Raw genomic sequence first — 26,980 nt, 5'->3', positions numbered from 1 at the left:
GAGTTAGGGCCAGAGCAGGGGTTGCAGGGAACCCATGCTGAGTCCCAGTACTTGCTTCCCCCTGTCTATGCTGAGATGGCCCTGACAGACTTCCTGGTACCTGCTCTCTTGCAATTCCTGATTTGTATTTTCCTCCTGAAAATCCAAGTGATGTTCTGTGCTCTTCCCTTGACATCCACACCTAGTCATACACCTGCCCAGATCAAGGATGGAGGAGAGTAGATTCTGTTCAGAACAAAACTAAAGTTGAAAAGAGCTATAAATCTAGGTAACCCCAGTGACAATGAGACATGGAACAGGGCTAGAATGTACCACAGGCCACACAAGTTTTTGTCACAGAGCCTGCACCCTTTGCTCTGCCCATGTCAGTGTGGAGGTCAGTTCTGCCCATGGTGCAGGCCAGTACGTGTCTTAGCATGTTAGTCACACACATACATGGAGCATGGTTCCTGCTGGGAGCCACGTGTATGTGTGCATGGTCCCGTGTGTGTGGTGGGCAATGTGCCAGGTCCACTGTAAGGCGTGTGTGCTGCGATGCGCAGGGCTGCTGCCTGTAGCTCGTTAGCAGGGGAGGGGGGCTTGTGAAACTAGACCCTGGTTATTAGCAATGCATTAGGCACGGGCAGCTGGCCAGCTGAGAGGGACTCCGGACTCTTGTCAGGGAACATGTGAGCATGTGAGCAGCCTTTGTGGGGGCCAGACCCACAACCTGGACAGGCACCCAGGAATCAAATTACGCACTTTAAAGGCCAGATGGGAGGAGGACATGAGAGATGGAGCTGGAGCCTGTGGATGCTGTGGGAGCACAGGTTGACCCTGGGGAGCCAGCCTAGGTTGCCCCACAAAGCACCCTGCCAGCCCTAGTCCTAGACCACAAACCTTATAGGCCACAGAGTGCTCACAACACTATGAGCCCAGGGCTATCTACATGAGAGAACCCCAAGTCTGCCCAAAACCTGCCCCAAACCACTGGCTGCTCCCTAGAGCTCTCTCTCATAGTTTGATCGACATCTAGACCAAAGCCTGACCCCATAGTGACCCTTGTTCACTGCTTCATTCCCAGCCCAGGCCAACTTCTGACCCATAACCTTAAGCTGACCCTTAATCTAGGTCTGACTTTAGAGCCCTGATAACAGTCGTGGCCTAAATTCATACCCTGGACAAAGTTTGATCCCCTTGAGCCCATCTTTGAGTCCTTGAGGACAGGGACTTTCCTCACCACTGGATTAGCACAAACCCAGAGCCTGGGCTAGAGTGTAAAGAGGGAGATGCCTGGTCAGGGCTGAAAGCCGGAGGTAAGGAAAGGGAACACTACCCACCCCACCATCTCGCTCCCAACAGTTCTTTCCACTACTCTGGGGAACCACAAGCAGATGTGTTCCCACTGCATTAATGGGGGTTGCTGGGAACCCCTAAGGATACCTCCCTCAGGTCCATCCATTCTCCTAGGCCCACCTGGTTCCTTCTCCCCCTGGAAAGCTTCTCTGACTGCCATCAGGTTTCACCCTGGAGCTGTTTCCACCTGGGATATGAGTGCTTCTCATGCCACGTGGTCCTGACTGAAGCACCCAAGATCTTGACAGGATGGGGTGGGGCACTCACATGCTGCCACTGGTCCAGGATGAGAGGTCGGTAGCGCAGAAAGAACTTGAGAGGGAAGGACTCAGGGTCAGGCCAGGTTGAGGGGGTCTGCCATGTTACCTCTAGCCGGCGAGGATTGCTGGGCACTGGCCGGGCTACCACATTTTCTGGAGGATCAGGCTTCACTGTTCAGGAGACACAGCTTTGTTACTACACTAATCACTGTGAACAACCCCAGCCATCATCTTGACCTTCTCATAGTGCCAACCATTGTCATCATGATGGTCACCATCCTCTTCTCTGTTGTCAGTTCTGGCAACAACCATAAACAACCATCTCTTCCACCTCTGACATCACTATCATCATCAAAGACTACTATTACTGTCACTGTTAACAGCTCTTGATATCAATATCCCATATTTCATTCCATCATCCTGACCAACATCCCAGTAACTAACCCTATGTGATTAGGCTTACTACTGTCACCCTCATTGGCACCTGGATTACCCCCTCCTGCTCCAGCATCACATGCTCCCCCAAGGCTGGTTTTTCATCTAACTTTCCCAGTTCCAAACTAAGACCTGAGTCAAAGTGAAAAGAGAGTCCACAGGTGTTGCAGATCTGGCTCAGAGGTAAGTGAGGGATCTGATGGGAGAATTGAAGAGCCCAGCTCATGTAGAAATAGTCTGGCTGGGGATCCAGCCACGCACTGTTGGGAGGATGACAGGGGCAGGCAGAGGGGTCTAGATGGGCTGGGGTAGTAACAGACAGAGCCTGCCTGAAGTAGGGCAGGGGCAGGCAGAGGGTCTGGCTGGGATGGGGGCCGGGGAAGGGAGGTATCTGTCCCAGTCCTGTCTCTTGTTCTGACACCTCATTCATCACAGGCCGTAAGGAAGCCATTAGCGTTTAGGGGGAGATGGAGGCTGCAGCTGCACAAGGGTCTGGCTCAGCCTGTCCCCCCTTCCCCCTGCTGCATGCTCTGGGAGCCAGAGAGACAATGGGAAGAGGTGCTGGAGAGGTCTTTTGGCCCTGCAGGTAAAGGACATTCACTTACATGTTCATAGGCATGTGTATGTCATGCATATATGTGCACATGTATATACATAGCACATATACCTATGCACGGGCATGTACGTTCCATGCATACAAGTGCATGCATGTGAACATCCCCACCAATGTTCGTGTACACTTCTGGCACACATCCTTGTATATACTCCCACTGGAGCATGCAGCAGGTACCTCCCCCCAAACCAACACACGCACCAATGGTGAACTCGTCAAAGGTGATAGCTGTGGCATTGTGGCCCAAGGCATTGCTGACACTTATGGAGACCTTGTACTTGATGGTGGAGAACAGGTGCATGTAGCGGATGTGGCAGCGGTTCTTGAGGGCTGGGTCCTTCTCACAGACCATTATTTTGGAGCCATGCCTAGAGAGGGGTGAGGCCCAGGTACCATTACAAACATGAAGGGTCAGATGGGGCAGAGAGTTGGGGGAAGGTGAAACCCAAGGCTGGTCTGGGGTCTGGACTGAGGGTATGGTGAAGGGATGGGGGAGAGGTCAAAGGTCAAAACTGAAACCAGGTCACAGGCGTGGCTACTCACAGCACGGTCACATTGAAGGTGTTGGGAATGTAGGTGGGGGTGGGCAGATGCCAGCTGCAGTAGAAGCCCTTGGGGTAAGTGTTGGAGCGGCAGCTGAGCACGGGCTCCCGCGGCGGCACTAGGGGTGAGGACAGCATAGTCAGGGCATTCTGGAAGCCTCCAGTCCCCTGCACTAGCATGAGGACAGGTGGGCCCCAGAGCCCCTGATCTCCCCCTTCAACCTATCATCGATGCCAAAGGTGGGGGTGGGCTGTCAGCGAGGGTCTGAGGCTTCCCAGGCCACAGAGAGCCAGATGTTTAATTAAAGAAAAACAAGGGCTGTACAGAGCAGCAGCCCCCCCAACCTGCTCAATGGAGGCAGGGACTGTGGGGAGCAGGGGCTGTGGGCCTCAGCTCATCAATCACAGGATGGAGGTGATGTCTGGGAGAATCGGCCCCAGCCCCACACCACCTGCCACACTGTGTCCACTCCCAGAGGAAGACTGTGCAATAGAGACTGAGGGGAGTCCTGAATGGGTCCTCCTGTTGCTGGGGTGATCAGGGTGCAGTTCCTGGAAAAGGGAGGTTTCCCCTCAGTAGAGACTGGGAAACATAAGGACAGGCCTAGTGTCTACTTAGGAACAACAGCACTGGGCACTGTTCATGTGTGTATCTATGTGTGTAGTTCTCTGCTTATATGTTACAAGCATACAACACGAAAAAGTGAGTGACCAGTGACATGTAGGAGCATCTATGTGGGTGTATGTGTGAATCTGTGATTCCCAGAGTGCATGTCTACCTAGGATTGTGTGTGTGCACAGTGCCTGTTGAAAGGAAGCTACTGTTCCCTTTGTGTGGACCTCATTCCAGCCCCACCCCCAGCTTCTCTATCACAGACCCTGTTAAGATGCCCTTTACAAGGTCAGCAGCAGCCTATACTCTGAAGCAGAAAGGCCCAGAGGATTATGGGGCCTAGGGTCATACAGCAAGGCAGAGATGGGACTAAACCCAGGATGGGGTTACACATGGGACTACACACACACACTTGGGAAGTCCTTTCTGCTGTCTAACCACACTCTTTTTGCTGCCGTGAGCACTTAGCCCAGCTGTTCCACCCTCAAGCATTGGGTAAGGCGTGAGGACAGGCGGCTCAGGTTCCTGGAAGGAGGCAGCTTCTGTGATCTGACCCAGGCAAGGAATGTCCGTCTATGGCTCCAGGGACACTGACACCTCCCTCTTGTGCCTCCCCCAGCCCCCGCCCCCTGCCTGACAGGTGGACAGGAAATGGGAGGGGGGCAGCCCAATAAGCCAGGGACAGTGGAGTGTGTGTCTATGCTTGTAGAGTGGCCATGGTGACACATGGGAAACTGTGGGCTTCTATCCACAGTGTACACATGATTGTGAGTGACTCTGTGTGATTGGATTGCATGTCCACTTCTAGTGTGTCCAGTATGTGTGACGCTGTGGAGGGGCCTGTGGCAGAATGTGGCTAGATTCGGCTTTAGAGAAGAGAACCTAAATATGGCTTTAGAGAAGAGAAAAGGAGGCAGAAAGACATCAGGAGAGCTTCAGTGTAACAGGTGGAGTGGGCAACTTGGTGACGCTCCACTCCCCAGGAGGCAGGAGGAAGCCAGAGCCTAGCTGAGATCCCACAGAAGCAACCTGCATTTCTCCCTCTGCAGCCTGCCTCCCCTGGGAAGTCTTCCTGGCCTCATGTCCATCTTGTGTCTGTCTTATGGTCGTCCTGTGTGCCTTTAGCGTCCCTTCCCTATCTGCCCACAGCTGTAAAGCTCTGCATGGGGGTGGGGTGGGGGGCGGCCAAGGACACAGGAAGTGCCTTCTGGGGGCCTGTTGGCCAGGCCAGAGTTGGCAGCTGCCCCAGGAGAAAAGGACATTCTGAGGTCGGCTGAGAAGCCTCCACTCCCCCCTCCTGCCACCACCCCCCCTTACCCCCAGCTTCAAAGGAGAAGGGCGCTGGGCAGAGTGAGGGTGTGTGTGGGAGAACTGAAGCCTGCAGAGTCAGCTCCCTGCTGCCTTAGGACTCTTTGGAGGGCAGAACGGGCCATGGCACTGGACTTCCAGGCCCCCTCCCCGGGCCAGCCTCCTCACTGACCAGGCTGCTCCATTTCCCTGACTGTTCCCTACTAGCCCTTCAAACCAGTTCCTCTCTCTGACTGGGCAGGTCATGGGGGTGGGATTTAGGGGTGAGGCTGGGGGGCTGGGTGGGGGCTTTGTCTGTCATCTGGCTACTCCTGCCTGGCCCTGAGCCCTGAGCAGGAAAGGGCTTGGGTTTCCTGACAGGGACCAGGTTTCTCAGAGGGAAAGGAGGAAAGAAAAACAAAGGAAAGGAAGAAAAGGAGTGACTTGCTGCAGCTGGAGCCCAGCTGAGGGGCTGGGTGGGCGGAGGTGGGGGTGCTGTCAGATTGTGGGACAGTGTGGGATCAGGATGTCTGTTGTATGTTGTGAGTTGGGGGAAAAGCTATTTTAAAGAAACTGATTGTGAGACTATGTGTATAACTCTGAGAGGCTTTGTGTGTGTGACTGTGGGACTCTGGGCAGTTGTGTAACTGTATGATTGGAAGCTGTGGGACTAGATGATTGTTCGTGTGTGACTCAGAGCAAAGCTGTTCAATTTCGAGATTGTCTCTGTGTGTGAGGCTGTGTGGCCGAGGTACTCTGGGAGAGTGTGCATAAATGTGACATTGTGTCTGAACACAGTGACCACTAGACTATATATGAGACACTGTGTATGTGATGGAGCTTACACCTGAACGTATTTTCAAACTGCGGGGGTGGGAAGGTGCCCAAAATTCCCAGCTCGTTCATACCTTTGAAATGAACACTGTGTAAAAGCATGTTAAAAAAAGCATGTGAGCAAAAGCTCCCACACACATGTATCACAATATCAGGCTCTGGGCATGCAGGCATGTTCCAAGATGCTCAGACATTGAGTTGCCCCTGTGGGGGCTCCTAAGACAGTCAAGTGACTATGTCAGCCTGTGGCAGGATGTCCCTGGGTCCCACACGGGGCAATGTGTGCGTGTGCATGCGTGCATGTGCCCCCGCTGGCCCAGGGTTTGTTTGTTTTCTTCCTAATTGGCTTGTTTTTCCATGTCCAGCCCACCAAACCGCATGTTTTTCCTCTCATCTCGCCAGCCAGCCTGGGCTGGAGCCCCCAGCACGCACGAGGCCTGCCCGCCGGCCCAGAGAGAAGGAGGGGCAGGCTGCCCACACCCTGGGCCAGGCCAGATCAGGGCGGGGTGACCCTTTTGCTCCAGCCCGGCTCACACCCCACCCACAGGCCTCCTCCTGCCTGGCATTCAAGGAGCCAAGCCTGTGGCCTGGCTCCATCTTATCTTGTGGCACCCCCTTGAAGTGTCACAACTGAGGGACCCAAGTGCCCTTCCTGCCTCCCACTCTTGACTTCTCCCTAGACTTCTTTGACGATAGCCCTCTCTTCCACTCCCTTCTTAGCCAGAAAGTGCTGAGAGAAAAGTAGTGCTGAGCCACGAGGCTCAGAGTTTCTGTCCTGACCAATCAAAAAATTTTTAAAAATCAGACAAGGAAGTGTCCATTTAAAGATATTTTAATCTCTGGCTTGTTTTAGCTTAAAATCAGAATGATACTGAATCATCAATGTCTTATAAACAAAAGGATGAACTAAAAGGAACACTGTAATCCTATTTCCTAATGTGGGGGCGGTCCTTTCACCATCCCAGGTAGTAGAGTCCTTAGAGCTCTGTTTGTCAGTATCCACCTGAGAGTAGGAAGGTGGATCAGGAGGAAGCAGTTGAGGGATCAGGCTGTTAAGGAGACTTCTAGCAAAATATTGTTATGATAACGTTCCCTTGGAAATAAAGACATGAAAATAGCACATGTTTAAGATAAATATTAAATAATTTTTAGTTTGGCTGACCCATAAATCAGGGGTTACTCTGTCCTTTTCTCTGACAGCTGGCAAGAAGGATAATTTGGTATTGAGTGTCACCAAACCCAGTCTCTTGTTACTAATATAAAGTGACAGAGAAGATCATGATTAATATCCCCTGTTCCTCTGACCAGGTCTTTAGAAGGAAATAAGGCAGTGGGAGATAAGTACCTGTTACTACTGCTACAGCCGATTCACAGCCAGCCCTCCTCTGATAGGCAGGGCTGGGGAGCAAGGAGCGCTAAATATAAAAGGTCTGGGTCTGGTCACATCAGGGCAGCTGTGGGTATGAACTATGGACTTTACTTCAAGACCCAATTCTCAGCCAGCCGCAGTAGCTCATGCCTGTAATCCTAGCAATATGGAAGGCCAAGGTGGGTAGATTACCTGAGCTCAGGAGTTCCAGACCAGCTTGAGCAAGACTGAGACCCCATCTTTAAAAACTGGCTGGGTGGCTCGGCGCCTGTGGCTCAAGTGGCTAAGGCGCCAGCCACATACACCTAAGGTGGCGGTTCGTATCCCCAGCCCGGGTCCGCCAAACAACAATGATGGCTGCAACCAAAAAATGGCCGGGTGCTGTGGCGGGCGCCTGTAGTCCCAGCTACTTGGGAGGCGGAGGCAGGAGACTCGCTTGAGCCCAGGAGTTGGAGGTTGCTGTGAGCTGTAATGCCATGGCACTCTACCCAGGGGGACAGCTTGAGGCTCTGTCTAAAAAAAAAAAAAAAAAACTGGCTGGGTGTTGTGGTGGGCACCTGTAGTCCCACCTACTCAGGAGGTTGAGGCAAGAGGCTCACTTGAGCCCAAGAGTTTGAGGTTGCTATGAGCTATGACACCAGGGCACTCTACCAAGAGCAACAAAGTAAGACTCTGTCTCAAGAAAAACAAAAAGACCCAATTCCTCTCCAGTGATCTCTCGAAGAAGATCAAGTTGTCAGGAATGGGGGCTCACGGTCGCCAAGGCAAATCACTGCCGGCCTTATCCATCCTGAGTACTTTTGGGATCCAAACTGAGAAGACAGGAGTGTGGGTGCCAGGCTGGGCTCATTCTTCTTTCATGGCACTCAGTAAGTGACCTTTTCCCCTCTGTAAGATCCTGGGACTAGGCTCCACTTCAGATGTACCCCATAGTGGGCAGGAAGAATTTAGTTAGGTTTGTCCGACATTTCTCAAGCTGGCCAACAGGGGTCACTCCACTTTGCAATTATTTTATTTTTATTTTTATTTTTTTTGTAGAGACAGAGTCTCACTTTGTTGCCCTCAGTAGAGTGCCCTGGCATCACACAGCTCACAGCAACCTCCAACTCCTGGGCTTAAGCGATTCTCTTGCCTCAGCCTCCCTGTCGAGTAGCTGGGACTACAGGTGCCCACCATAACGCTTGGCTACTTTTTGGTTGCAGTTCAGCCGGGCCGGGTTTGAACCCTCCACTCTCGGTATATGGGGCCAGTGCCCTACTCACTGAGCCACAGGTGCCACCCACTTTGCAATTATTAAAATTTTTGGCTTTAAATTCCATCTCTCTAGTTTAAACACCTTTAAGAAAAAAAAAGGTTTTTCCCACCAAAAGTATTTTCTTACCTCCTTCAGTCCCACTGGTGAGTCAGTATATTTGTGGAGGACCCTGAGAAACACATTCTCACATGGTTGTCCATACCAGTCTCCTAACAATGAAGCAAGGGCCTGCTTCCAAATCCCCTAAGCATCTCCTAGGTAGTTTCCAGGTAATAAAGAAACCATCTCTGGGCAGTGGGGTGCATCACACCCAAATGGAATTAGGCCAAAAAAGCTTGACTCTCTGGCTCCAGAGAAAAGAAACTGAATTATGTTCAAAGTATTCCTTCTAATGGTGGATGCCTCTGGCTGAGAGCCACATGTCTGCCCACCTGTTCCTCAGCAATACTGATGATGTCATCATTACTTCAAATCCCTCTTCCAAATCACACTCACCTGGTTTTCCCTCTATCTTCCTGCTGGCTCCTTATCTCTTTTTGTGGCTCCTTTCTCTCCATCAGTCCCTTTCATGATGATGGTCTTCAAGGCTCAATTTTTTTTTTTTTTTGAGACTCAAAGAGTCTCACTATGTTGCCCTTGGTGCCATGGCATTATAGCTCACAGCAACCTCAAACTCTTGGGCTCAAGAATTCTCTTGCCTCAGCCTCCCACGTAGCTGGGACTACAGGTACCCATAACAACACCTTGCTAGTTTTTTTTAGAGACGAGGTCTCAGTCTTGCTTTTGCTCAGGCTGGTCTTGAATTCCTAAGCTCAAGGAATCCAACTGTCTCGGCCTCTTAGAGTGCTAAGGTTACAGGTGTGAGCCACCGTGTTTGGTCCATGGTTCAATTCTGGGATCACTTCTTTCCTCACTCCACAATCCCTTCCTGGCCATCTCACCACCCCGCTCACTGTGGCCTTAATGCTAACCTCCCCCAACTTCCATCTTTAACCCAGGCCTCTCCCCTTAAGTACCAGTGGACCCTCAGATCCGCTGGCTACCAGATATCAACTCCTGGTTGTCCCCTAAGGATCCCAACCCAACATGTCTGCAGCAAGTGTCTAGGTAGCCACAGATCCCTTGCCCATACAACTTCTCACTGTCAACATCTGCCATTATTTGCCTAAGAGCTTTCTTTGGCCACCAAGGCCTGCTTTGCCTGCTGGGCAGCATCAGGCCAAAAGTGATGGGGAATTAAAGTACCACCCTCAATCCCAAGAGAATCCCTCAACCAATGATAAGCAGGAATTAGTGTATATACCTCCCAGCTCCCTCAACCTGCAGGTGAGTTAACTCTGAGGTATGTATTCTGCATCTGCACCCAGAGTTCCCTCCATGGTGACTCTAGTCACCAAGGGGTAAAATCTGGATAATTCACTCTTTATTGGCTAACTTAACTTCCTTTTCCTGTGTCCCTTTCCTGGTCCTTTACTGTGTTTCTGTCACCTGCTAAATAAACTACTCACTTATGAATTCTCATTTTGGGACCTAATTCTAGGGAAACCCAAATTAAGACACTGTTCAAATAGAACATACTGTCCTTCCTCCACCCTGTTGCAGGGATCGATACCTCCAGGTGTCCTGACTCCTCCCACTCTCTACCCTCCTGGTCTTCCCACCTCTGATCACCAATTCCCGGAGGTCCAACTCCCCCAACTCCATGCCCATAGTAGCTCCTTCCCACCCTGGCTTTGCCCATCCTACCTGCCTCTCTTTACTGCAATGACAGTGATCTTTTAAGAATATGACCCAAACTGTGTCACTCCCCAGCTTCCAGGATCATGATCTGCTCCTGTTCCCTCCCTCACACCCCCTACCCCATTTATACAAGCCTAAATGGCCTTTTCATGCCCTTCCACCTTCTGAGGCCTATGGTCACACTTAGGTCCCTGCTAGAAATGATGTTTCAATGTATCTTCCAAATCCTCCACGTCTCCATGTGCTCCCTGCTCCAGAAAGCCTCCTTCCTTCCTTGGGGCCTCCCAGAGTGCCCAGGCCGGCCGTTGTACAACCACACATCCCATTTGCCTCCCTAAGGCTCTCTGGCTAGCCCCTGGGAGAGCTATAGTGACCTGTAGAGAACTGTGACTTTAGGGTCCCCTCCACTTAGACCCCAGAGGGATCTGCCTTGCCAGTTCTCCTCTGCCCATTTTGTCATAAGGGACAAGATTTCAGATCTCAAAGATCTCCACCAGGGGATATACATGAGCAAAATGTCCAGGACTCTGGATTCAGTGGGCAAGCCTGAACTTAGAGGTCAGAAGAGCAGGCCAGGATAGAATCAGAGGCCAAGGATCAGGCTGCACCTGTCCCTTTCCTGGCCCTCCAACAGGAAGGGGACTTGACCTAGGCTAGGGGTCTATCTGGGTCTCGAGGAAGGGGGGAGATCAGACAAGGGGTCAGGGCAATACTTACAGCCCACATGTAGCATGACTTGGTGGCGAAGGTGCCAGGAGTCACGGTGGAAGCAGGCATAGAGGCCACTGTGGCCTAGTTCCAGGCCCTGGAGCACAAGCTGAGAGCCATTGAGCAGGTCAGGAGCCAAGTCTGTCCCATTCACACGCCATGTCACGGCTGCATCCCAGTTTGCTGTCCCACATGGCAATGTCACATCTGAGCCCAGGCGCTCATACTGCACATGTGGTGCCTCTGTAGGGGACAGGGAGGGCACAGGGCAAAAGTTACAGGTCACAGCCCTGTCCAGCACTCCCAGGTGAATAGATGAGGGGCCTGTGAAGATGCAGGGGTGATGGTGAGACGTTCCATGCCTGGCTGTGTGAATGTTGTAAGGAGATGGGACATGTTCAAAACCCTTCTGTGGCTGTGCAAGTGTGCAGGGATGTGTCTCCAAATTTGTGTGCATGTACACATATAAGGGCTGTGTGTGAGAGAGGGAGAGTTTGTATAGTGCCAGGAGGGGTCAGTTCTCAATGAAAACCCAGTTCACCTCCAGTCCCTGGGTTATTTCAAATGTTTTCCTGACCCCCATGACCCTAACCTCTTGCCATCAGTAGGCCTGGCCCCAGGTGCTGCCATCCATTACCCAGGAAAACCAGTGCTGAAGGCCCACTCCTTTCTCTATCTCTCCCTATCTATTTCTCTCCCCCACCTCTCTCCCTCTCCCTGACACTGCCCAAACCCCATTACCTACCCCACTTCCAGCAATCCAGGCTTAGGCAGCAGCAGAGGAAAACAGAATGGGCAGGAGTGAACCCTAGGGAACCCCTGGCAGCTGTCACCTTTGTGAGGCAGGAGCTGCTTAGTGCTGGCTTGTGGAGGCAGAGAGGAGGGCATGCTGTTGGGACTGAGTGAGCAATCTGACCATTCCCCTCTTGCCCCCACGAGGGACCTGTCAGAACCAAAAGCAAACCCAGCAGCCCTGGCCTCAGCAACCCAGGCATGATGGACTGAGCCCAAGAGGCTGGAGATGGAAGGGCAGAAGCGAGCACCTATTGGGAGGCAATGCAAGGTGGGGAGGTGAATGGGACAGAGAAGGTGGAGAGGCAGATCTGCAAACAGCAGCAAAGAAGCAGGCACACAGAGGCAGGGAGATGGAACTCTCAGGACACCCGCTCTCATCCTGCTTGCCTGGACCTAGCCAGATCTGTGGAGTGAGGGTGGGAGGGATGAAGGGAAGGGGAGGGGGCAGCAGTTGGGGGGCTATGGGATCCTCGTTAACACTCGCTTACATCTTCCTTCCAGAGAGCCACCCTGCTGAGTTGGGGGATTTTCAGAGGCAATTCCTGTTAACGAGCCAATTAAGTTGGGCCAGTGGCCTCTTAATTAGACTTGTTAACACCACCAGGACTGCAGGAGGGGTAGGGATCCTCCTTGGGACCACCAGATTTCCCCTCCCCCTTGCAGTCCCCTCCCCAGTACTGCTTTTCTCTGTGTTGGAACATCTGTCCTAGTCTGCTGCCCCTGTCATCCTCCCTCCCAGCGCCAGGGTCCCTCTATGTCCCTGTGTCTTGCTCTTTCTCCCTTGTTCCCTTTCTCTGTCCTGCCCCTCTCTGAGCCTCTCTGTCCCTGTCAGGAGAAGGAAGCAGGAAACCCAGCCAGTCCTGACCACTCGTCTGTGGGGCCTGGGACCAGCCAAATAGAGGATGAACGGGCGGAAGGGCGGTGGCTGGGGGCCTTGGAGGCCACAGCTGTGAGGCTGGACTAGAGACTGAATGGGGGCCTCCCCCTGACCAGAGGCCCAGTGTCCAAGACTCAAGTCATTGAGCCCCCCCACCAACCACCAGCTCCAGACTCTGAGCCCCCCTCCAGCCTTCCTTCCAAAAACCTGGAGCTTCCAGGAAACATGCCAAGCCCCTCTCTCTGCACCCCCCCAGTAGAAACTTCGCATCCAGCTGCCTGAGAAGGAGGCTGAAAACTGACCGTTGGGGAGGGGGCGTGGCCATCCTGGTCTCAGAGGCAACACATCAATACTGACCAAAAGCGGCTCAGTACTAACATGGACCCAGCATGGCCCTTTAATACTGGGGAGCAGGGAAAGGCTCAAGATGAGGACACAGTGACCCAACAATACAACAAATACAATGACAATGAGGTAACACTTCCCTACCACACCTCGTCTGCTTCACACACAAAAAAATGGAAATACAACTTGACAACAATTGACAAATCAAAGATGGATGGACAGGGCAGGGCAGGAACAAAAAATGACAACACAATGACAGAAGACAACTACAGGCCACAATGTAGAGGCAGAGGGGGCAAAATGACATGACAAGCACGGAGTGTCACAACTGCTACAGTAATACAACAATACCAATACACATAGCCATGCAACAGCTCCAAAGATGGCAATGATTTAATCCTTTGTCTCTGGACAGCTCTCCTCTCACCCTGTGGGTGCCTCTACTGATGTGCTGTCCATTTCAGAAATTAAATCAAGCAGCAAGGGGGGGATGGGGTTCTTGGCTCTGATGCGGTGACAAATGCTCCAAAGGAATCAGCTGTGAAAAGGTTGTTAGAAGCCAGGATGAGAGACAGAGACAGGATGAGGTCATGGACATGGAGAAGAAGAGGGACAGAGCTGAAGGCTCCCTCACACCTGCACACACAGGCTCATTTGAAGATCACATGCCAGAAACAGTCCTGCTGAGCATCCTAAGCAACATTGCCACACACACAGGAACCGAGACAGTCACCTACAAATAAGGAGGATATACAGGATAGTTGTCTACAAGGTCATAGTCACACATGGGTTCATAGTCACACAGGGACACTATCTCACCTCAGGGATGTTAACACCTGATATGATACCATAGGCATGCACAAGAAGGGCACCACCACCCAGGAGCATAGTTACATGTGGAGACATAGTCTCACACAGACAGAGATAGTTTAATAGGGACATAAACTCACAAAGAGAAACAGAAAGATATTATTACACAGGGGTATAGCCCCAAACACAAGGATAAACCCCACATAGGGCAGTCACATATAGACAATGTCACACATGAGGCATAGCCCTACACAACTCTCATCCCATTGACTGTGTGGTAGTCAAGCCAGAAACACCATCGGAGTGTAACTGTAGAGGACCCTGCCTATGAGACATCATGGGTTACTCTGTATATAAGTGTCATGTGACATGTCCCTCTGGGTGTTCATATGTGGCAGTGCCAGTGTGCGACTCTTGGGCAGTGTCAGTATGCAGCTATGCCCAAGAAGGTTCATGTCCAGCTCTTAGAGGGAGTCAGCAGGCAGCTCCCCCAAGCACTCACCCTGTGGGAGTGGATATAGCACACAGAAAAATGCATCCAAACAAGGATATACTTTCACCCACATAAGAACACAGTCTCATATACTCTCAGAGATGAAGCCTTATGCTCAGGCCCTTAGCCTTGGTCACACAAGGTAGAGACCTTTGTAAAAAATGGTAGAGTCCACTTGTAGGCCCTAGGCAGGTCCAGTCAGCAGCCCTGGTGCAGACCAGGCTCTCTCTGGATCCCAGTGCTGGTCTAATAAAGAAGTGGCAACAGAAGCCTTGACCCATAAGCACATAGCCTTGAGGGTGGTAGAACTCAGCCATCAGGGCCTACTTCATGCCTGGTCCTTGGAAATGCCCCACCCTTTCTGCCTCTGCCTAATCTGGCTGAGGTAGGAGGGGGCAGGACCCATCCAAGTGGGGAGCTTAGGGAGCCTCATCTGAGGCAGGTTTTTTTTTTTTTTTTTTTTAATAGAGACAGAGTCTCACTTTATCATCCTTGGTAGAGTGCTGTGGCACAGCTCACAGCATCCTCCAACTCCTAGATTTAGGCTATTCTCTTGCCTCAGCTTCCCAAGTAGCTGGGACTATAGGCACCTGCCACAACAGCTGGGATTTTTGCAGTTTTTTGCCGGGGCTGGGTTTGAACCCACCACCTCTGGCATACAGGGCCGGCACCTTACTCCTTTGAGCCACAGGCGCCACCCACCCGGCTATTTTTTGTTGCAGTTTGGCCAGCGCCGGGTTCGAACCTGCCACCTTCAGTATATGGGGCCAGCGCCCTACCCACTGAGCCACAAGTGCTGCACTCTGAGGCAGGTTTTGAGTTCAGACCTTATACTATTATAGCCAGTAGAGGGACTAGTGGTCAAGTTAAGTAGAGGAACTAATGGTGAAGTTAAGAGGCCAGCAGGGGTGCAGCTTCTTGTCCTCTGGGCTGTGGAGGACTTGATTTTCAGTGGAAAAATAGGTAGAGGGAGGGCAGGCCCATCCCTGAGCCATCCCTCCCACCTTTAGCCATTCCAGCTGAGTAACCTTAGTGTATTAGCTCTCTCCTACTTGTCACCTCACCTGTCCCTTCATCTTGTTTTTCGTCCACAATCTCCATCCACATCTTCCCTCTAGGATAAAGCTGAGGATAGAAGGTAACCAGCAGACATGCCCACTGTCTGCTGTCATTGACTCCAACTGTACCCCCCAATTCTCTAGAAGAAGATCCCCTTTCACCCAAATACCATACACATGTCCTGCCCTAGCCTGCCCCACCAACTTTCATCCCATTGCCTATATGGTAGTCAAGCCAGAAACACCATCAGTGTGTAACTGTAGAGGACCCTGCCTATGAGACATCATGGGTTACTCTGTATATGAGTGTCATGTGACATGTTCCTCTGGGTGTTCATATGTGGCAGTGCCAGTGTGCGACTCTTGGGCAGTGTCAGTATGCAGCTATGCCCAAGAAGGTTCATGTCCAGCTCTTAGAGGGAGTCAGCAGGCAGCTCCCCCAAGCACTCACCCTGTGGACTATGTCTCTGGGTGTAGACAACTGCAGCCGCAGCAGCAAGCAGAGCACAGCAGGCCCACGGGACAGGAGCAGCCATCTGTTGGGAGAAATGGGTGGGGGAGGGGCAGCATGAGCCCAGGCAGGAACATCCCAGGGAGCCCCCTGTTCTCAGGCAGGACTGAGAAATTCCAGCCCTTAGGGCCAGAGCACCTTGACACTAAATACCCTTCTTAATGGGGCTCAGGATCCTCTTTTAAGCAATAGAAAACATTATTGGCATCTTTATGCAAAGGTTTGTTAAGATGGTAGAAGACAACCTACAGTGGTTTATTATTCGATAAGACTGCTGGCTGCAGAACATAGTCAACCGCAGATAAGTTACAGAACATTGGTAATGCCAGGGCCATTTTTCTAAAAAAAAAAGTATCATTTTAGGGTGGTACCTGTGGCTCAAAAGAGGACGCCAAAAGAGTAGGGTGCCAGCCCCATATGCCAGAGATGGTGGGTTCAAACCTAGACCTGGCCAAAAACTGCAAAAAAAATAAATAAATAAATAAATAAATAAAATATATATATATCACTTTTGAGGTTGGCTAATTAGCTATAAACATCACCAACTGAAAGGGTAATGTTTTAACTTAATTAGAGGTATGTACTTCTACAAATTATTATTAATATTATTATTTTTCCAGAGTCTCAAACTGATGTCCTGGGTTAAATGCTGTGGTGTCATTGCTCACAGCAACCTCCAACTCTTGAGCTCAAGGAATCCTCTTGCCTCAGATTTTCTATTTTTAGTAGAAACGGGGTCTCACTTTTTGCTCAGGCTGGTCTTGAACTTGTGAGCTCAAGCAATCCACCTGCCTCAGCCTCCCAGAGTGCTAGGATTGAGCTACCACCCCGGCTCCAAGAAGACCTCTTGCCATACTCCTGGGTAGGGAGCCTAAAACCTGGATACTCAGGAGCCCTTTGGATATGTCCTCTATCCCTGTTCCCCTCTACTATGAACCTCACCAGTGGACTCTGGGAAACTCAGAGCAGCAGAGTACCAGAGCAGTGGCATATGACCAAGGTCAGATGTGGCTTTGTTTAACCATATACCATTGACCAACAAAAAATGAGGAGTTTGCATATGTCAGTCCTTGTCAAGGACCCAGTCCATCTTCCACCCTGGCCATGTGCCCCCAGAAACCTGGGCCTCCCAGCCCAACAAATGTGCATCAGTGTTTATATGCACCCATGTGAATACACAAAGTATGCTCCAGATATGCCCCCAGCAGCAAAGGTGGATACAGGGCCCCACCCCCACCCCACCTTGTATCCTGCTTCTAGGCTGGGTCTAACAGCTCCCACCTCTACCTTAAATACCCACTCACACCTGAGGACAGGGAAATAACTGTTTCCTGCAGACCAGGCCCCAAAGTGGCACAACACCCCCCTCAGTCTAAACAGGGAGAGGGACATCAACCACATAGAAGTAAAGCTCCAGAGAGAGACACAGGGATACTGCTGACACTCAACCAAGGCCACTGTCAGAGATTCAGACAGCCACACTGCAGACACTGGCCAGAGACAGTGCCCAAAGTAATCTAACAGAACCCCAAAGAAAAAGCTCCACACACAATGGGAGACAGACTAGAGTCAGTTAGAGGGACCACCAGACAAAGCCAGAGAAACATGTAGGTTTAATCAGATAGTCAGCCAGAGAAATGGTCAGAGAACTGACACAGTCAAAGCCCTACCAGAAACACTATAAAAACTTAGCAAGACCCAAAGAGAAATACTGCTGGAGGAAAAGTGAGAAGCACAGGCAGAGAACCTATCAGCGCCATACCAGAGAGCTACAGACACTGTCAGAAACGGTGCCAGAGAAACTGTCTGACACACAAGCAGAGAAATACCAGAGAAACTGATAGACACAAACAGGCATACACCCAGCAAAACAGCTAGAGAAAAGAGCCAGAGCTATAGCCAGATGCTCAGTCAGGAAGTGTCCACACCACTGAAAACACTGCCAGAGACACAGCCAGAGACACCGTTAGATATGCTGCCAGAGAAACTGACAGAGACACACTGCCAGAGACACCCAGAGAATGTGCCAGAGACACTGCTAGAGGCAGGGCAGTCATAGCCACAGCAGAAGCGAGACAAGTGGTAGTGTCAGCCTGTAGCAGTTGGAGAGACTTTCTGGGGCTCCTTTATAGGAGGGGTTCCTGCTTGACCTTTGCTACACTTTACCCTCCCCAGGAAAGTCCCCTCGTCTGAACTTGCTTTTTCTCCCAGCCATGGCTACTTTGAATGTCCCTGCCTGGCACAGGTAATCTCTCTATGCCCCATGTGGCTACTCTTCTCACATTAGTGACTCCCGAGACCTTAGCTACTGGTTCTGTCTGACCCAAAGCCACTGCCCCATTCTGAGCTATTCCTCAGGTCTTTGAGGTTAAGACAATGGCCAAAGTCACACAGCCAGCAAGTAGTGGAGTCAGTAAATGGACCCAGAACTGTCTGAATTCAGAGCTGTGCAGGAAAAAAAGAGATAGCCTGGAGGCCTACCTGGTCCCCCAACTCAGCCCTTGCCAATGGCCCTCAGATTCTCCCCCACTGTCTCTGCCATCTGTTCATGCCTTTCTCCTCACAGCCAGGAAGATCCTCCACCTCAGTGCCAGGTCCACTGCCCACCACATGGGAACAGGAACCAGGTATGGCAGGCAAGGAACAAGCAAAGTGGAATGAGGTTAGATTGCAGGATGGGAGCATCCAGGAAAGAAGAGGAGTGGGGTGGCCTCTGCCCCCAGCTCCTTCCTAGTCCACACAAGCCCATCCCCACACACACATAGGCATGTATGGGGAGGCACACACATGCACATGTGCATGCATACACACACGCATGGTGTGCACACACACATACACAGACGCAGGCCCCCACGGGGGGAGGGGTGGCTTCTTCATCAAAGTCGCCTCCATCAGCCCGATGAGTTACTGTAAGGGCCGGGCCCTGGGCCAACGGGGCTGCAGCCACGAGAGACGGGCGCTGCTGAGAGTGCTGCAGAGAGTGGGGGTGGGGTACCAAGACCGACACTACAGGGTTGGGGGCGCCCAGAAGAGGAACAGATCCAGGGAGGGGAAACAAGAGACAGGGAGAGAGAAAAAGCCCTGAGAGGACACCCAGATGAACAAGGAGAGACAGCGATAGGGAAAAACAGAAGAGATATAGGGAGAAAGATGGGGCACAGGGGAGGTGGGCAGAGACTCAAGGGCAGAGCAGAGGGAGAGACAGATCCAAAGAGGATAACAGAGACCCTGACAAGGCTTTTATGGATGTCTGTGCCCATCCTAGAGCATATCTAGGAGCCAACCAGGTCCTCTAGCATGAAGGAGGATGGGATGGTGGTGTGCCATCTGAGCCAGGAGCACGGTGTTCCTCAGGCTGGGGGATTCTCACTAGGGCCTAGTCCTCAGGGAATAAGGGTAGACTAAAACCCCATCACTGCTACTGCCCTGCCCCTACAAATCCAAAAAGGCCCAAACCAATTTCACTTCTCCCTTTCCTCAGAGTCCCAGCTGGGCCCACTCCCCAGATGGGGAGGCTGAGACCAGAGGCATCTAGGCCACACCTCTACCCTGCTCTGGCTCATCTCAGGCCACCCATCCCAGGGCAAAGAGCATATTTCCCAGGAATTTTCCAAGTCCACACCCTATGGTTCTGGGATAGATCTGGAAGAAAAATCCAGAGAGAATAACAGAGACCCTGGCAGGGTCTCAATGGCGCTCCACACTGGAACATGCTCCCTGAAGGCCCCTGAAAGAGGTCAGCTTCAACATGAGGAAGGAGCAAAGGGGTTGTTCATTAACAAGAAAAGAGCCCAGTGCCCAGCATCCCCTGAACCCCCCTCAGCAGAAGGGTCCTAGCAGTTCTTTTAGTACCCTAGTCATGGTTACACATACATACACACATGACACATTAACAGTCAAATTCTGAGGCCCCAACTTAGTGCCACTGTCCCACTGTGACATAAAGACACCATTGTACGCTGATCACAATACCCAGTGAAAATGACATAGTTGCACTGTTGACAACACACAGGGATGTTGACATTACCACAATGATAATAATGTAGTGAATGACAGTCACATACAGTGACACCAACAAATAGGACAATGATACCTATTGACACTGACCAAGTCACAGTGACAGTAACCTCAGAATCAAAGATACAATGACACTGTCACACAAAGGAATACTGATGGTGACATAAACAGTGACACAGGGATGTAGATAGACTCAGTAACAGTTGCACAGAACAACATGTGACCACAGTAATACTGGCACCTTTGGAGGTTAACAGTCACCCTGAGTAACACTGACAGACAATGTAGCAAGCTTCAGGTCAGGAACCTTGATTACCCAGTTTTGGAGTCTGGTTTAGGCTCCAGGACCCAAGAACCCTCTTGCCTGCCCTAGTAATATCATAGTTGCCCTGTGCCTGTACCCTCACCCCCTGCCCAGCTAAGGGAAAAAGCTGGGAGAGGAAGGTCTAAGTTTTAGAAAGCCCCTATCTATCCCAAACAACCTAGGGAATCCCTGCCAGTCAGGTGGGGGTGGGGGGTTAGCACCACTGACTGAGTGTCACATTGTGTATGAATGCTGGTCTGAAATGGTGTGTTCTGAACTTCAAAGTGTGGATTGGCGTGGGTATGCTAAAGGCTAGGTAGGCTTAGTCTGGTTTGGATAATGAATAAGCAGGGAGGCCTGAAAGCAAGTGACCTGAAAACAAGGTTACCATTCCATCTCCAAGGTAGGAACTGAGATCCAAAGCAGATCACTGGCTGGACTCCCCTCTTCCCATTTCCAGGGATCAGGTGGGGTCAGAACATTCATCTGATGGAGGGTATCTGGTCCAATGCAGGGCAAAGGTGACTCCCCACAGCTTCTACTTGCTTGCCCCACTAATCCCCATAGCCCCTGAATCCCACAGTGTAGGGGGGAAAGGCACCTTTGTCCTGGAGCCACACCTCTTTCACCTCTCCACACAGAAGCCCTAGAGGGTCCATCTCCAGAAATGAGGTCAAGAACAGAGGACACAGTATGGACTAACTGATTCAAATGCCTGGGGAACTCTAGAAGCCTCAGACCTGTGCAGGATTTAGGTTGAAGCAAGGAAGAGAGACACATATACTTGAAGATGGGAAAGAAAATGAGACAGAGCAGGGACAGGGATAAGGACATGGTGGGCAGGGAAGAACAACACCAGCAGAAGGGGAGCCTGGGAGAGACAGGGCGGGCGGGAAGCTCCAGGAGGAGGAGGAGGAGGGGCTGAGGCCCGGAGGCCCCCAGATCCCACCAGACCTAGGCAGCCTGGACAGCGTGGGCGGTGGGGGCGGGGGCAGAGGCCTGAGCAGTCCAGAGGCTGGGGGCTGGGGGGACCAGGCTAAGGAAGGAGGCCTGGCCCCTGGCAGCTGGCCCAGCAGGCCCCCCACCAGGGAGGGGGCGGGCCCAGGTCAGGGGCCGGCTGGCCATGGGCGGGCAGGCTCCTGCCCCTATGGTGTGTCTCTCTGAGTCTCTCATCTCTGGTTCTATTTTCCCTCCTCTTGGAATTCAGACCTGCCTCTCCACTAAGCTCTCAGTACCCCCACCCAAAGTGGCATAGGATCTAGAAGCTACGCCTGGGCTTAGGATTCAAGACTTGTCTCTTTCGGGGCTACCATGTTCCCACCCAATCCAGGGACTAGCCTTTGTGCTCAGGGAAAAGGACCTCACCTATGCATAGGCTCCCACCTCCTCCTCCATAAGAGGGGACAAGTTCAGTTCAGCACCAATGGGGGAGGAGGGGACCAGGAGGGAGCAGGCCCCCACCTCTAGCAGTTGGCTGAGGTTGTGGAAAAGGAGGCAGCCGATTGAGTGAGTTGGGGGGGTGGGTATCCACACCTGCTGTTGTGACCTCCACAGCCGGAGATAGGGGCCTGGGGGGGACAAGATTCCAATGGATTTTGGCAGTGGCCTAGACTTCTGAGTGCTCAAACCCCCCACTCCCAGCCTCTTGCACCATGGAGACCCTGAGATCAGTATGTGCATGCCCTGCTGCACATGTGTGCAGGCGTGTTGTCAGGGGAGTCTGCAGCCTTCTCATGATGGGCCTGGCTGGGCAGCTGGGGAGATGTCCTGGAGAGATAGGAATCTGTCCCACCAGTTTATGCCCACATGTGGAGCTCCACTCAGGACCCTGCATGCTATCTGGTAACCTGTGCATAGGCTTATATATGCACATGCATGCAAGCCTGTGCTTAAGCAGCCCTCCAGATGTGGTAGGACTGAGCTTTTGCCCTCAAAAATCATCTGGTCCATTCCCCTGCCTTCTAATGGGGAGCAGGAAGGGGAAGATAAGTTCTGTCTTTGAACTCTGGACAGCTTCACAGAACCTGAGGCATACGTGTCCAATACCCAAGTCTAGTCTAGTATCTCCTGGCTTCCAGAAGAATCAGGAGGACCACTCCACCCTGGAAAGGGCCACACATCAGTCAGGTTAAGTCTATGAGGAGTGGGGTTCTGCTTTTCTTGGAGAGATAGACTGCTCCAGCAGGTTAGACAGCTGGAAGGACTCCATGAAAAGTGGGGGATGGGCAGGGCATTAGGGCTAAAGGAGACTTCCCTTAGCTTGGGGGTAACGCAGGGAACGCCCACAGCAGAAGAGGGGGGCAGGAAGGAGGCTGGAAGACAGGGCCTCTGTGGAGACAGAAGGATGGACAGAATGGTTTTCCAGACTAAGGGCTGGAACAAAGACCTGTTTGCGACTCGGCACCTGTGGCTCAAGCGGCTAAGGCGCCAGCCACATACACCTAAGGTGGCGGGTTCGAATCCCCAGCCTGGGCCTGCCAAACAACAATGACGGCTGCAACCAAAAAATGGCCGGGCGTTGTGGTGGGCGCCTGTGGTCCCAGCTACTTGGGAGGCTGAGGCAGGAGACTCGCTTGAGCCCAGGAGTTGGAGGTTGCTGTGAGCGTGATGCCATGGCACTCTACCCAGGGGGATAGCTTGAGGCTCCGTCTCAAAAAAAAAAAAAAAAAGACCTGTTTGCTTCAACATCTCCTACCACACTCCACAGGGCCTCACCACTACTTTGTTGCAGATACATCCTTAAATACACACACAGAGGCCCATGATGCGAGATTGTATACATACACACCCATGAGGGTGACAGCAATTCATTTGAAGCTCTGGCTTGTGACAAAAAAAATGAAGATGGTCTTTCTGACAGAGCCAGAGTTTGGGGGGGGGAGCGTGGCAGAAGCTTCAACTGTCTTGTGTATTCTATTCTCTGTGCCCTTTTCACATGCATGCACACTGTGCATGCTACTTCTGAGGAACCTTCTGGTCTGCTGGGCAAGAGCAAGCCATCCTTCCTTCTCCCTCCTCCCTTGTTCACAGTGGGAAGCCCGAGCAATCTGTTCCTGATGGGTAAACACAGGCCTGAGTATGAGCGCACACATGCTCACACACACCAGCCACTCGGGGTCACACAACACCCAATGCTCACTTTACCCCAAGATGTAGCACATACTTGGGCTCTTGCTACCACCCAGCAGAGCTCCCACAACCCCCCACCTCCTCAGACACATAGCCTCTGGAGCTTTACAGACACACCAAGGCGGCCTCTTGTAGACACTGGCATTCAGGGTCTACCATCATGGCCACACATCACGGCCTCCCACGTGGACACCCACTGCCACAGACTTGTGCATGCTGGTGTATGTGCACATACACACTGCAGTTACAGTCACACACATACACACACAGCTCCCTCACACAAACAGACAAGGTCTCACATATGGATATCATCACACACTCAGAACAGCCAGCCTTCCACACAGACTCCATTGTACACCTCCAGAAAGTCAGAGAGTCCCCAGTCACCCTCAGCCTCTCATACCCCACACCCAGCAATGGTAGATACCCAGATATACATTTAGACAGTCATACCATGCTGGGACCTCAAATTGCCTAGCTGTACTGAATGGGAGAGATAAAGCCCAGGGTTGCAGAAAGCAAGAAAGAAAAGGAAAGGAGAAACTTTGTCTATAAAAAGTGAGAAAACAGTCTGGGGGCATGGTGGCTCACGCCTGTAATCCTAGCACTCTGAGCAGCTGAGGCAGATGGATTGCCTGAGCTCACAGATTCAAGACCAACCTGAGCCAAGTGCAAGACCCCCGTCTCTAAAATAATAGCTGGGCATTGTGGAGGTGCCTATATTCCCAGCTACTTGGGAGGCTGAGGCAAGAGAATCGCTTGAGCCCAAGAGTTTGAGATTGCTATGAGCTATGATGCCACAACACTCTACCAAAGGCAACAAAGTGAGACCCTGTCTCCAAAAAAAAGTGAGAAAATAGACAAGACAGCTTCTTCCCCTGCATTGTTTTTTTTCTGAGATAGTCTCACTATGACACCTAGGGTGAGTGCTATGGTGTCAGCCTAGCTCACAGCAACCTCAGAATCCTGGGCTCAAGCGATCCTCCTACCTCAGCTTCCCAAGTAGCTGGGACTACAGGTGCCCACCACAATGCCTGGCTAGTTTTTCTGTTTTTAGTAGAGTAGCATCTCACTTTTGCTCAGGCTGGTCTCAAACTTTTGAGCTCAAGGGATCCACCAGTTTTGTGACAAAAAAACTTAAGATGGTCTTTCTGACAGAGCCAGAACCTGCCTCAGCCTCCTGGAGTACTAGGAATTCAGGTATGAGCCACCACACCAGGGAGATCTATATAAGACAGGAGAGGTGAGAAAGCTCCTAGGTGAGAGACATGGTGGCACTGGTAGCAACATGAGCCAGAAGACCCCCAGTAACTCCTCAGGCCCTTACTGCCTCCCCTCCTCACCCCCTCTTCTCCAGGATGAAGACAGGTAGCAGCTCTCATTCTAGCCTATTTGCTATGTGATCTTAGGCCTCTTCAAAACCTCTCTGTCCCCATAACTGTCTACAGGGCACCCAGATGTCAGGCCTAGCTGAGGAATGGGCAGGAGAGAGCAAGGAGATGGGACATTGACCTCAGCCTCCCAACCCTCCTGCCTTATAGAGAAGGTAGATCCCCTGCAGCAGGAAGGCAGCAGTCAGAGCAGAGCAGCAGTTAGTGTCCCCTAACTAACCACTGAGAAGAAGAGTCCTAAGTGTCCTTAGACCCTGTAGCCCAGCCCTCTATCACAGGAGAAGAAGCTGAGTTGCTAAAGTCGCTGTCCAGGCAGGATGGAATCCAGGCTGTGTTGGCCAGGCCCCAACCCAGGAACCATGGGCAATGCTGTCAACATTCTTGCTACTTCAGGTGTAGTAAGATATGGCATCATCAGGCAGCAGGACCTAAGGAAACCAGGCAGGGACCCGCATAAAGCCAGGTGACAGGGGCTTATGGAAAGTAGGCAGTGGAGACAAAAAACCCCAGGCAGCAAGATGTAAGGAAACCAGGTGATAAGACCCAAAAGAAGGTAGGCTGTACTGGGCCAAATGAAACCAGGTAGTGGGGACTAAAGTTAGCTAAGAGGTGTGGACAAACGAAGCCAGGCTTTGGGGATCAAATGAAACCAGGCAAGAGGCCCACAGGATGTGAGAAAAGAAAGATATCAGGAGCTCATCTCCTCTGTCTAGATGTCACCCCCACACCCTGGGCCCCTCTCTCTGTAGCACCCTCCTACCCAGGCGATGGACCCCTCCCCCAGGTTGATGGACACAGCCAGAGCCCCCTCCCCTCTCAGAGGCCTGGTCCGATTGCAGCCAATGGGCCCCGGCCCCATCCCTGGGACCTCAGGAAGTCCCAGTCCCTCCCACCGACTGCAGAGGCAGGGGGGCTGGAGGGAGAGAAAGAGAAGAGAAGAGAGACAGCTTGGCAGGGGGAGTGCGCCGAGCAGCCGTGGGGGGCGGGGGCCGAGAAAGGAGCGGGAAGCGCCGAGGCGGGCTGGCGGGCTGGCTGGCGGGCGCGGGTGGGGGCGTCTCGGCGGCAGCAGGGGTGACAAGTCCTTCAGCCCTGCAGCCGCTGACCTGGGTCCCCACACAGGCGCCCCGTCGGTGCCTCTGGCGCTCCGTGGGTCTGCCCGGTCGCCAGCAAGCATTGGTCCCCCGGGCTCGGGGCTGGAACCCCGGCCACCAGCGCTACCCCGGGAGGCAGGAGCAGCGCCCACGCCCCCCACCCCCACACACAGTCCCGGCGGGCGGGCGAAGGGCAGGGCTGTGAACGACGCGGGCCCAGCCGCGAGAGAGCGACGCAGCGAGCGGAGCGGCCGGGAGGAGGGGAGGAAGGAGCGCGCAGCGAGCGAACAAGCGAGCGAGCTAGCGGAGGGAGCGAGTGAGGGACGGCATGCAGTGAGGTCATCCTTTGAATCTAATTGTCTGAGTCAGGAGGAGATGTGGCACTTGATGCTGGGGGAAGGGAGGGAGTGGGGACCCTCCAGGCTCTGGGTCGGGCCCCTCCTCACATTCAGGGGCAACCTGGGCCTCCTATCCCTCCCGCCCAAGGCGAAGTTGCCACAGGCCAACTTGGGTGTACCAACGCCCATCTCATGGCTGACCCCTGCTGCTTGGGGGTATAAGCAAGCAGTGAGATGTGGGACCCAGTCCCAGCTCTGGGCCACCTCCCCACTCTCTGAAGATGATGAGGATGCCCCCATCCAGGCCCAGCTTATCCTCCCACATTTTTAGGGTATGGCAGCCCCCAACCCACACCCAGATCATATTCCTGCATTCTGAGGTGATAAAAGGGGAACTTCAGCCATCCTTCCAAGTTACCTTCATACACTTTAGGAGCAAGGCGCCCCCCACCCGCGACGTTATTCTCCAAGTTATTTCCTGCACCAGGAATTTGGAAGAATCTGGAAATTGAACCTCAGGTTCATAGCCCTGCCCTCTGGGAACGATACTGCAATGCCACCCAGTACTCTAGTTAATTTCTGTGTTTGGAGGAGATGAGGACCTCCAACTGACCCCCTAGGCTCTCCCCATTCTGCATACCCCCCCTACCCCTTCAGGAGGACAAGAACGTGGCCAAACTCCTAGAGTCCCCAGAGACTGCACAAGAGACCAGGCTGCTCTGAGGGTGAGGGGCAAGTCAACAGCTGGGCCCTGGGCTTGTCAGGTATGTATACCCGTGCATGTACATATGAGCACGTGCACAAGCACACGGGGTAGGGGCACAAGGCAG

The 26,980-nt window shown here is 52.4% G+C and overlaps 1 protein-coding gene across 3 annotated transcripts in view; it reads right to left on the bottom strand.

Annotated features, from left to right (window-relative positions):
* The window catches only part of CNTFR (ciliary neurotrophic factor receptor), a 41,224-nt gene that overhangs the window by 3,576 nt on the left and 10,668 nt on the right, over positions 1–26,980 (bottom strand). For all 3 annotated transcript variants that reach the window (XM_003800270.1, XM_003800268.1, XM_003800269.1), the window contains 5 exons: positions 15,821–15,905; positions 11,001–11,234; positions 3,187–3,304; positions 2,845–3,011; positions 1,603–1,766 (listed from right to left, as the gene is read on the bottom strand). In XM_003800270.1, the coding sequence (XP_003800318.1) occupies positions 1,603–1,766; positions 2,845–3,011; positions 3,187–3,304; positions 11,001–11,234; positions 15,821–15,905 (768 nt within the window). The remainder of the gene's footprint in view (positions 1–1,602; positions 1,767–2,844; positions 3,012–3,186; positions 3,305–11,000; positions 11,235–15,820; positions 15,906–26,980) is intronic.

Source organism: Otolemur garnettii, unplaced genomic scaffold, assembly GCF_000181295.1.
Source record: "Otolemur garnettii isolate 467f Iridium unplaced genomic scaffold, OtoGar3 scaffold00172, whole genome shotgun sequence".
In the NCBI taxonomy this organism is placed as follows: Eukaryota; Metazoa; Chordata; class Mammalia; order Primates; family Galagidae; genus Otolemur; species Otolemur garnettii.
The sequence above is the reverse complement of the archived record's forward strand: the minus strand, read 5'-3'. Positions and strand labels throughout refer to the sequence as shown.